Source organism: Mobula hypostoma, chromosome 1, assembly GCF_963921235.1.
Source record: "Mobula hypostoma chromosome 1, sMobHyp1.1, whole genome shotgun sequence".
NCBI classification, from domain to species: domain Eukaryota; kingdom Metazoa; phylum Chordata; class Chondrichthyes; order Myliobatiformes; family Myliobatidae; genus Mobula; species Mobula hypostoma.
Genome location: NC_086097.1, coordinates 231,466,804 through 231,479,466, shown reverse-complemented (window position 1 = coordinate 231,479,466; position 12,663 = coordinate 231,466,804). Strand labels below are relative to the sequence as shown.

The 12,663-nt window shown below is 40.5% G+C and overlaps 1 protein-coding gene across 2 annotated transcripts in view; it reads right to left on the bottom strand.

Annotated features, from left to right (window-relative positions):
- mib1 (MIB E3 ubiquitin protein ligase 1) overlaps positions 1 to 12,663 on the bottom strand; it is a 169,733-nt gene that overhangs the window by 93,368 nt on the left and 63,702 nt on the right. For both annotated transcript variants that reach the window (XM_063065926.1, XM_063065933.1), the window contains exons 9-10: positions 10,303 to 10,436; positions 5,744 to 5,851 (exon numbers count right to left, since the gene is read on the bottom strand). In XM_063065926.1, the coding sequence (XP_062921996.1) occupies positions 5,744 to 5,851; positions 10,303 to 10,436 (242 nt within the window). The remainder of the gene's footprint in view (positions 1 to 5,743; positions 5,852 to 10,302; positions 10,437 to 12,663) is intronic.

Below are 12,663 nucleotides of genomic sequence, written 5' to 3'. Positions count from 1 at the left end.
ATTTGCCTTCCTTACCACCAACTCAACCTGCATGTTAACCTTTAAGGAACTTTCCAAGTGCCTTTGCACTTCTGAATTTTTAATTTCCTTCCCATTTAGAAAATAATCTACACTTTTATTTCTTCCACCAAAGTGCATGACCAGACACTTCCCTGCACTGTTCCATTCACTATTCCATCTGCCACTACTTTGCTCATTCTCTCAATCTGTCTAAGTCCTCCTGCAGACTCCCTACTTCCTCACCACTACCTGCCCCCTCACCTATTTTTGTATTGTCTCCAAACCTAACCATAAAGCCATCAATTCTGTCACCCACATCATTGACATATAACATAAAAAGAAGCGGTCCCAACACAGATCCCTGCAGAACACCACTAATCACCGGCAGTCAACCAGAAGAGGCCCCTTTATTCTCACTCTTTGCCTCCTGCCAGTCAGCCAATCTTTATTTGGAGATACAAGTGCAGAACAGGCCCTCCGGCCCAACAAGCCGCACTGCCCAACAACCCACCTATTTAACATCAGGACAATTTACAATCACCAATTAATCCACTAACTAGTACATTTTTGGACCGTGGGAGGAAATCAGAGCACCTGGAGGAGAGCTGCATGGTCACAGGGAGAACATACAAACTCTGTGGAGACAGTAGTGGGAAATCAATCCGGGTCACTGGCGCTGTAAAGCGACACCATCATGCTGGCACCTGAAATATCATGGGCTCTTGTATAGCAGCCTCATACACAGCACCTTGTGAAAGGTCTTCTGAAAAATCTAAGTAAACAACATCCAATGACTCTCCTTTGTCTATCCTGCCTGTTATTTCCTCAATGATTTGCAACAGATTTGTCAGACAAGATTTCCCCTGAATGAAACCATGCTGACTTTGGACTATTTTATCACTTGCCTCCAAATGCCCCAAAACATCATCCTAAATAATAAGTCACCTCACATCCTCTTATGTTCCAGAGAAAAGCCCTAGATCACACCAACTTAACTCACAAGACATGCTCTCTAATCCATGTAACATTCTGGTAAATCTCTACAACCTCTCAAAAGCTTTCACATCCTTCCTGTAATGAGGCAATCAAAACTGAGCACAACACTCCAACTCTAACCAGAGTTTTAGAGCTGCAACATTACCTCATCACTCATGAGATCAACCCCCAACTCAGTACAAGCCTTCTTAGGCACTCTATCAACTTGTGCTGTAACTTTGAGGGATCTATGGATAAGAACCGCAAGATCTCTCTGTTCCATCACGCTACTAAGAATCCTGCCTTTACCTTCCAAAGAGTACCACTTCACACTTCTCCAGACTGAACGCCATCTGCCACTCCTCCACCCAGATCCGCATCCTATCAATGTCCTGTTGTAACCTGCAACCTTCTACACTTTCTAACAACAAACAATCTAGGTTGCTGTTTAGTCCATCTTAGCCAAATCGTTGAGATTTCTTATTAATAGCTGAGGGCCCAAGTAAGTGCCCACTAGTCACTACCCGCTAATCAGAGAACAGTTTTTTCTTCTACTCTTTGCTAATGATTCCATGACTAACTTTCAATGAATGAATAAATAAGGAATAAACTGCAAAATAGGTGCCCCTCATCTATTTTCCCCTCCTAGTGATGTTAAGCTAACAGGTAAGATTTTCCTCCTCTCCCTTTTTTATTAGTGGGATCACATTAACCATCTCCTAATTCAGAGGAATAATTCTGGAACCTATTGAATTTTGTTAGATGATATCCAGAGCTTTCACAATATCTATTGACCTCCTTAGAAAGATGTCAATTATTGGATCCTTGGGCTTAGTCTTCAATCTTGCAAACTTTTGTTTTCCAAAAGACATTGGTCTGGAGTTTACATTAAGAATAAATTTGAGGCTACCAGTGGTCAACAATATTATGAAGTGCACTGGAGCATTATTTTCTGCTATTTTTCAATGCGCAGTTATTTGTTGTCTGGTTTACCTTCCTTCTTCACAAAACTTCGCTACACTGATACTTTGATGACAGACTCAGCACTGGAAGGCTTGGGACTGCAATATATGACAGTGCTGTATTTACCATCTAGATACCTGTGAAACATTTCAAGAAAGGTTAGGGTCCATAAGTGTTTCTTTAGTTACTACTGGTAATAAACATCTATTAACATGGAATCCCCTTCCTCAGATTTTAAATAAAAATTAAAATGTCTTTTTTGTTTTAACATTTTATTTCTCCCATATAATTCCAGCTGGTCCAGCACCACCATAAATGTCACAACTTTATTTTCATAGTACGATTTAATGTTAAATTTAAATTACATTTTCTGGTTTAGGATTTGTTTCCTCAGTAAGAGCTTCTTTTCTTTGGCTGAGGAGACGTTTTACCATTTGCCTGATTCACATAGATCTCTGCAGATTCTACTGTCATTCATCAGGACATCAATGTAAAGGAGAACCAAACAATTGTTACTCCAGATCTGATGCAACATAAAAAAAATACACGATAAGCAAAAAGAACACAATTCCCAACGATCATCAACTGTTCTTCTGGAGTCAAAAATCTACCAACAACCGTATCATACAGTGGCATGCTTCAGACAGTGACAGTGACAGGAAAGACATACTCTGTAATTTTTTTTTTATCTCCTACACACAAGCAACTGGCAGTCTACCACCATATTAGTTATATTGAGGCTATAATTTGCTCATGAGCTGGCCAGGAAGGGGTAGCACCTCTGCTTAAGGGCTCGTCGTGTCCATTCTGCGGGAAGTTCATCACTTTTGGTCCCCACTGGACACTCATCTCTCAATCTGTGCCTTCAAGTAGCTGTTTGCATGTGATAGTGGTACACCCTGATAAACTGCTTCAACAGGGGGCTAAACCACGTGAAGGTAGCCAGAAGGCCCCATACCCCAGTGAGATAAGAACAGGCCTGTCCTAGCGTGCTAAGTCAGCTCTGGGAGACTGGGAGGATGAGATCAACAGTGAGATCCAACAGCCAGGAAGGTAGTTCTGCAATGCTTTAAGGAGACTGAAGGGCATAATGAGACACAGAAGTACTCATGGCTGTCCACTGCAACCAAGGAAGACCCCAGACGTGTCGTCTACTTGTACCACTGGACTTGGACCCAAGGTCAAAAGAGTGGAACTGCCCTAGTGCTTTTCTACTTTAAAACTCTCCAACAGATCGAAGTCTGCTCTGCACCGAAGTTTAGCAATGGAACACTGTTTGTTAGAAAGGGGGAGGGCTAGTGTTACTTTTATGCAGGGACAACCAGTCATTCATTTGAACAGGGTTGCATCTTACAGAAAAGTGCCAGTAATGCAAGTTGTTTTACTTGACTATATCTTTACTGATTTTAATCTTATAGAAAAATTATTTATAATTTGAGCAATTTACTTAATAATTAAAATATTAACATAGAAACATAGAAAACCTACAGCACAATACAGGCCCCTCGGGCCACAATGCTGGGCCGAGCATGTACTTACTTAGAAATTACCTAGGGTTACCCATAGCCCTCTATATTTCTAAGCTCCATGTATCTATCCAGGAGTCTCTTAAAAGACCCTATTGCATCTGCCTCCACCACCGTTGCCAGCAGCCCATTCCACGAATTCACCACTCTCTGCGTAAAACACTTACCCCGACATATCTGCTCTGTACTTACTTCCAAGCACCTTAAAACTGTGCCCTCTCGTGTTAGCATTTCAGCCCTAAGAAAAAGCCTCTGACTATCCACAAGATCAATGCCTCTTATCGTCTTACACACCTCTATCAGGTCACCTCTCATCCTCTGTCGTTCCAAATAGAAAAGGCAGAGTTCACTCAACCTATTCTCTTAAGGCATGCTCCCCAATCCAGGCAACATCCTTGTAAATCTCCTCTGTGCCCTTTCTATAGTTTCCACATCCTTCCTGTAGTGAGGTGACCAGAACTGAGCACGGTACTCCAAGTGGGGTCTGACCAGGGTCCTATATAGCTGTAACATTACCTCTCGGCTCTTGAACTTAATCCCACAGTTGATGAAGGCCAATGCACCATATGCCTTCTTAATCACAGAGTCATTTGACCAGTGTTTAATCATCTCTGAGACACGCAGCATCCTTCAACGAGCTGTTAAAGGCCATTGTGCATTTGGGAGACAGGGTTGGTGATATGCCTATTATACTTTACTCACCTCTTAAAGGCTGATTTATACTTGTGCGTTGGTGTATCTGCGTCGCTCTGCAATTCACCGACAAAACGCTAGTTGGCGGTGAGGTTTCTATGCCACTGCGTTGAGTTTCTTCGTGTTGAAACTCAACACGAAGAAACTCAAACTTCAAACAATGGCGACTGAAACTGAAGGAGGGTGAATTTTCTGTGCTTGTCCAGCCACTGAGAGACATGGACAAGCAAATGCATTTCAAATATTTTCGGATGTCGGCAGGTAGATTTGACAATTTGGTTCATCGTCTCCAGCCATTTATTTTGCATCAATGTATGCACAGTATACTCAGAGACTGGCAATAACCATTCGAGTTTTAGCTTCAGATGGAAGTCAACAGGCTGTAGCAGCTAGCTACAAACTGGCGTCAAGCAGCACAGGGTCCTCCATAATTTCGGAGGTCTATAAAGCTTTATGGAAAGCATTGCAGCCAGAGTTCCTTCCCTGCCCTTCAGTCGCCCAATGGGAAGCTATTGCAGCGTAGGAGGAAACGCGATGCTACCAAGCGGACCAATCACAGTTGTCACTGTCTGCGTCGCCGCGACGTGTAGTTACATTTTGGGAGAGGTGCGCGTTCGGCTACAGCATAGGGTTCGGCGTAGAGTACAGCGCAGGGTACGCAGCTACACCGTACTTATGGCGTACATTTAACGCACAAGTATAAATCGGCCTTAAGTCCTTGTCGTATAGTGATAAAGCACGGAAAAAACTATCACCAAATCAATAATGATCATAATGTACTGATTTACAACAACTTGATCACAAACTTTTTTTTTTTGGAAGTATCCCCATATTGCTATCAATGTACCCAAAGTCTCCAACTCACCTACACATGAGCAGTAATAGCCTACTGACCCACACATCTTTGGGATCTAGAGGCTGTCACATGAAGCTGGGAACAAATTGAACCTAGAGGCGTCAGATGACAGGTTTACCAGCTGTTTTACTGTGCTACCAGCTCTATTTTAAGGAGCACTCACTTCTTTGGTGAAGAGGTCAGCAAAATTGGTTCTCCATATCTGGAAGAGCTACATCCAAGCAAGTGGACAGCAAGTGTGGTCAACAAAACAATTCCAGCAAATCTGGCCCAATATATCACTTGAATAATAATTTCTACCACTGTAATTTTCACACCAAAAAATTGACCCTTTAACTTTGTAAATGATAATGATCTAATAAACAAGACAAATTTAATCTTAAAGTACAAATAAAAATCAAAAATTGGAACAATAGTTTCCTAGTTGTTCAAAGCAGAACAAATGGATTAGCGTACACCTCTAAACACATTACCACTTTTTGCTATGCTCTAAAAACCAACAGAAACATTTTCATAGATGTGTAAATCTCTGACAATTATACCCACATTCACTGCTCTTTTGCACTTGTGCCTAATTTTTGTACCAAGGAGGCGATAATTTCTCCTTCAGCACCAGTGCCCATGTGTTGCACAGCAGTTAAGTTTGGGAACTAACTTCACGGTACATGCTAGAATATGAACAATGTTACATTTGAGAACAATTTCTATAATCCACAAAAAATAAACTTACCTCAACTTCTAAATCAACACTGTGTTTGAGAAGCAGCTTCAGGACATCCACATGTCCATTCTGGCTTGCCGCCTGCATTGCAGTGTGTCCTGCACACTGACCATTCACCTGCAAGATTGAAACAGAATCAATAATTAAGTCCATAAACACTGTGCAGTCCAAATTCTAAATTAACGCTTCTAAGTTGCAAAAAAATTCAAACATATATTTCATTAAAAAATATGAAGTTCTAGAACTGACATTTGAATTAACCATTGAGAAAGTAGAATTGAGAAATCTTTTTGAAAATTCATTTTTTGATAATTATGTATTCAAACAATACATAGTTAGATTCAGTACAAGAATCATACTCAAGTACAGATTGTTAGTCTAGATCAATTAAGGCAACATCAAGAAACCAACAGCCACAAGGCAGCAGGGCTGGACAGCATCCCGGGGCAAGTACTCAAATTGTGTGTGGCACAACTAGCTGGAGCGTCCAGACATTTCTATTCTTTCCCTCTTGCTTCAAAACATCCACCATTGTCCCTGTACCAAAGAAATTCAAGATAACATGTCTGTATGATTGGTGTCCTGTCGTACTCACTTCAATCATAAGCAAATGCTTTGGGAAGCTGGTCAAGGACTACATCTGCAACATTGCTACCACCCACAATGGAGTCCCAACAATAGCCACAACACTACACACTGTCCTCACTCACCTGAAGAAGAGGGATGCTTATGTTAGAATGCTGTTCTTGGACTTTCCTCATTCAACACCAGAATTCCCCGAGGCTTGACAAGAAACTCAGAGACCTTGGCCTGCATCCCAACTTGTGCAGCTGGACCCTGGACTTCCTGTTGGATCGCTGGCAGATGGCAAGGATGGGCACCCTCACCTCTGCCCCTCAACAAAGGAACCCCTGCCTCTACTCTCTATACACCCACAGCTGCGTTGCCACACACAGCTCCAACCTGCTGATCAAATTTGCATATGACATGACATTGGTATTTCCAACAATGAGACAGCCTACAAAGAAGTCAACGCCTGATACAGAGGTGCCAAAAAAACAACCTCTCCCTCAATGTCAAAAAAAAAGGAGTTGATCGTGGATTACTGGAGGAACGGAGACAGGCTGTAGTGAAGATGGGACTGTAGTGAAGAGGGTGAGTAGTTTCAAGTTCCTTGGTATACACATCACCAAGCATCTCACCTGGACTGTACATACTGGCTGTGTGGTAAAAAAAAAAGCACAACATTGCCTCTTTCATCTCAGAGAACTGATTAGTTTGGCATGAATCTCCAAAATACTCCGGACTTTCAAATACTCAGGACTTTCTACAGGGCTACCATAGAGAGCATCCTGACTGGCTGTCAGCACCTGGTACAGGAACTGTACTACCCTCAATTGCAGGGCACTGCAGAAACTGGTGCGGACAGCCCAACACATCTGTGGACATGAACTTTCCTCTATTCAGGACAGTTTCAGCAGCAGGTGCATAAAAAGGACTGGAGGATCAGTGGGGGCTCCAGCCACCCCAACCACAAATTGTTTCAGCTGCTTCCGCCTGGCAAACAGTACCGCAGTATAAAGGCCAGAACCGACAGGCTAAGGGACAGCTTCTTTCACCAGGCCATCAGATTTATTAAAACACATTAATCTGATTGCATCTCTGACTGTACATACATGTATATAAAATAATTATGTACCAAATGTATTATGTATTGCATGCTTGGGCAATATCCTTCCATATTTCCTTTCCTTATTGCTTGGACATAGTGATGGAGACACAACAAAGATTTTTCCTCCCTCATGTTGTGAAATGAATGTAAAAAATAAAATTCTAATTCTCATTCTAATTAATGTGTAAACTTCCTGCAGAAGAACCAAGAGTTTCAATGAAGATGATGTATTTATATAATCCACGGGGATTAAAGCACTTTTCAAGATGGCAAATAGATCTGGAATACAAGTGAAAGCGTCAAGTTGCACCAAAACTGACTTAGTGGCTAATATACAACATCAAATTTAGTGATCTAAAAGCTGCTTTCAAAAGATATTCTACACTGTTAAGTACCTTGCTTTTCTGTGGATGCAAATAAATGATTTAAATAAAAATACAGGGAACATTACAAAGTTAGTAGAGAACACAAAATTGGATATGTTGTACAGAAGCTGTAACCTATTGAAAGATAGCTGACTAATCAGATCAGTGGAAAAGTAGAAAATGAAATTGATTTCAAAGAATTCTGAGATTTTTGCAATCTGACAATTGTACTGCCAGTGATGTTTCTCCTGCAGGTCATCTTCCACATCTGTTTGTTCAAACTGGAGGTCAAGTACTGGTGTAAAACATACCAAAGTCAGCATTGTTCCCTGAAGGCAAAATTTTGCTTGACAAATCTGTTGGAATTCTTTGAGGAAATAACAGGCAGGTTAAACAAAGTACAGTCACTGAATGTTGTGTAATTGAATTTTCAGAACGCCTTTGACAAGATACCATACAGGAGGCTGCTTAGCAAGATAAGACCCCATGGTAATACAGGAAAGATACTAGCATGGATAAAAGATTGACTGATCGGCAGGAGGTAAAGTGTAGGAATAATGAGAGCCTTTTCCAGTTGGCTGCCAGTGACTAGTGGTGTTCCACGTGGTTCGGTGTTAGAGCTGCTTCTTTTTAAGTTGTACATCAATGATTTGGATAAGAGAATTGATGGCTTTGTGGCCAAGTTTGCAGATGATACAAAAACAGGTGAAGGGGCAGGTGTTTTGAGGAAGCAGAGAGTTTGCAGAAGGACCTGGACAGATTTGGAGAATGGGCAAGAAGTGGCAGATGAAGTAGTGTAGGGAAGTGTATGGTCATGCACTTTGGTAGAAGGAATAAAAGCATAGTCTATTTTATAAACACGGAGAAAATTCAAAAATCCAAGGTGCAAATGGATTTGGGAGTCGTCATACAGGATTCCCAAAAGGTTAACTTGAAGATTGGGTTAGTGGTGAGGAAGGCAAATCCAATGTTAGTATTCATTTCAAGAGGACCAGAATATAAAAGCAAGCATCAATGCTGAAGCTTTATAAGGTATTGATGAGACCTCATGGAGTATTGAGAGCAGCTTTGAGCACCTTATCTAAGGAAGGATATGTCAACACTGGAGAGGGTTCAGAGGAGGTTCACGAGAATAATTTCAGAAATGAAAGGGTTACTGGCTCAAGGCCTATACCCGCTGAAATTTAGAAGAATGGGGGCGGGGGGGGGAAGAATCTCATTGAAACCTGTTGAATACTGAAAGGCTTGGTGGAGAGGATGCTTCCTATAGTGGGGGAGTCTAGGACCAGAGGGCACAGCCTCAGAATAAAGGGACAACCATTTAAGATGGTGATGAGGAGGAATTGTTTTTGTTAGAAGGTGGTGAATCTGCAGAATTTGTTGCCATAGGTGGCTGTGGAGGGCAGGTCATTGGGTGTGTATAAGGTAAAGGTTGAAAAGTTCTTAATTAGTCAGGGTGTGAAAGGTTACAGGGACAAAGCAAGAGAACGAGGTTAAGAGGAAAAATGGATCAGCCATGATGAAATGGCAGAGCAGACACAATGGGGCAAATAATCTAATTCTGTTCCAATGTCTTAAGGTAACCAATCTTCTGCTACATTACTCAATGAAGCACTTGATCCAGCAATGAAACAGAAGTCGGTTGGCTTTCTATTCACATGAATATGAGGTGAGCATCTTGATTAAAAAGGCAAGTCACATTCCTTCACTTTACTTACCTTTATGCTTTAAATTCATTTCTATCAGGTCAAGGTATTTCACTTAATCCTTCCATTTAAAACAAATTTTCTATTAAAATCTACATGAACGGTTTAAGTGCCTCTGATTATCATACATTACAAAACAATTAAGACGCAGGATGATGGTGACCTGTCAAAGCTAAAAGGAATTACAGAGCAGGGGCTCAGGATCTACTGTCACATCTGTCAAAGATGTAGGAAACATAACTGGGCTGTAATGACTTTGATTCATTACAAATTTTTAGCTAGCTTCAATTCAACAATTAAAATCTCACAAGTTTATTTTGTTGAAGCAAGTAATTAAAAATTGGTTTATATGCAATAATACATTTGATTTGTACATGTACAAAAAAAATGGACTGCTGAACGTTCTAAGAAAAATCACTCAAAACACAGATAGGTGATGATGCTTGAGTAAAAGGACCCCAAGCAATATATTTGGTTTCACAAGGAGTAAATTACTTTGGAAAAAAGAAACAATACATTATATCACTCTCCTAAATAAAGTCAATCTGTGAAACACTGCTCTTTTTAGAAAAATTACTAAAGTATCAGAAGCAATAGAATATCCTCTGAGTACCACCACACTGTGGTCCTGTATACTGGAACATCTTTTCCATAGAAACTTGAAAGCAAAAACTAACAGATATCAGTTTTAAATCCCAACAGAAATCCATCGGACTTTTTGACTTGTGTTAGAGAAATGATTTAGCTTAGATGTGGCTTTGACACTTTTTCTCAATTTCCACAAAAATACATGAGTATGCTGGCAGAAGTATTGAAAACACTCACATCAACGTCTGGCCTTGCCATTATTTCTTCCACTTTTGCAACATCACCATTGGCTGCAGCTTTAACAAGTTCTTCATTGATGTCCCCAGATTCTTGTGTTTCAAATAGTTTTTTTAATAATTGGGATAAACGCTCTGAAGAAACAAAAATTCAGGAATTAAAAAAAGTTAGTAGCAGCATTCAGCCTTCAACCTAATAAAAATAAACACTCGTTAACTTAACTCATTGACTTCCTCTTGATGTAGCTCAAGAGTTAAAAGCAGCAGCTCAGGTGAGGGCAAGCTATAACAAAATAAATAATTGTTTGCAACTGAAAGACCAAAACTGATAAAAGCAGTTGTGATGTTATCAGAGTCAAATGGAGGAAAGAACAAATGAGTACAGTCATCTCACTGAAGCTTGGAAATTAAATGCTAAAATCACAGTGAACAGTGGTGCTAGAAAATTTATGAACCCTGTAGAATTTTCTCTATTTCTGCATAAGTATGACCAAAAGTGTGATCAGATCTTCATGCAAGTCAAATTTTAACTAGCTAGAGAGAGTCCAATTAAATAACACAAAAAAAATTATACTTGTCTTTTTATTTATTGAAAAAAATGATCCAATATCACATGTGTAACCCTCAGGTTCGGCCAGCCATGTTAGTCTAGGGAAGACAGTCTCTGGTCTCGCCAAACATGTTAAATCTGAGGTACAAAACCTCTTGTTTGTGAAGTGTTCCCCTGTTACAAATCAGTACCACAAAATAACAAACAGTACACGATATGCAATTAAACGATTGAGCTTTATAATTCTTAATTTGACTAGGTTAGTAAAGTAAACAAAAAGGGCCCATTTTAATGAATCCATCTAATGTGCTCGTTGGAGCTCACGGTTTCCCATCTGTTAGTTCTACATCACTTTCCCCCAAGCGTCATTGCCTCCAGGCCCCATTCCAAGTCCAATACATCCTACAGTCCTGGACCTCTATGTTCTGGCATCTTCTCTCTCCACCTTCTGCTGAACAAAAGACCACAAATCCCTCACTCTCAACCACACAAGAAAGAAAACACTCCCCTCTTTGGACAGCGCACATTTCAAGGCCCCCGTTACCTCTAGTCATAACCCAAACACTGCTGCTATAGAGAAACCATTACACTAGCAGTGGAACATTTCCCAGGGTGTTACACATTAGAAAAAGTATGTGAACCTCTGGGATAATTCCTTCTATAAAAGTTATTTGGAGTCAGGTGTTCCAATCAATGAGATGAGATTGGAGGTGTGGGTTGTAGAGGTGTCCTACCCTATAAAAAGTCACACAAAGTCAGGTTACTGACAGAGTACCACCCAGGATCAAAACAACTTTTAGAAGACCTTACAAGAAGTATTGTAGAAATGCATGAATCTAGAAAAGGATACAAAAGCATTTCATCAGTAAGTGAAATTGTCTACAAATGGAGGAAACTCAGTACTGTAGCTACTCTCTCTATCAGTGGGCATCCTGTAAAGATCACACTAAGCATAACATGCAATGCTGAAAGAGGTGAAAAAGCATAACAGCAAAAGACCTGCAGAAATCTCTAGAACTTGCTAAAATCTCTGTTCATGTGTCCACTATAAGAACAACACTGAACAAGAATGGTGTTCATGGAAGGACACCACGGAGGGAACAACTGCTCTGCAAAAAACATTGCTGCAAATGTCAAGCTTGCAAAAGAGCACCTGGATGTTCTACAACACTTCTGGGCCAATGTTCTGGGGACAGATGAGAGGAGAATTGAACTTTTTGGCAGAAATGTACATTGCACACCAACAACAAAACCTGCCATCCTGATTACCTTTGAAGGTGTTTTCTTGCATTTCATATACTCAAGTACATCATTTGTTCCTTTCTGCCTATTCCTGCTATACATCTCCTCCTTCTAAACAAAGGCCACAATATCTCTCAAAAACCAAGGTTCCCCAAATCTGTTAGCCTTGCTTTTTGTTGACAAGGACATACAAAACTCATTACTCTCAAAATTTCACTTTTGAAAGCCTTCCACTTTCTAAGCCTGCCTTTGCGAGGAAACAACTTGTCCCAATCTACACATGCCAGATCCTATCCTTCCCCATAATCATCTTGCAACAAACTGAATTAGGATCACTAGATCCAAAGTGATCCCCTACACACACTTCTGTCACCTGCCCTGACTCATTCCCTAACAGGGAATCCAGTATCACACATTCTTTCCAATTGGGACTTCTGTACATTGATTAAGGAAACTTTCCTGAACACAATTGACAACTATCCCATCTCGTCCTTTCACAGTATAGGAGTCCCAGTCAATATGTGTAAAGTTAAAATCACTTTCGATCTCAACCTTGTGTTTATTGCAACA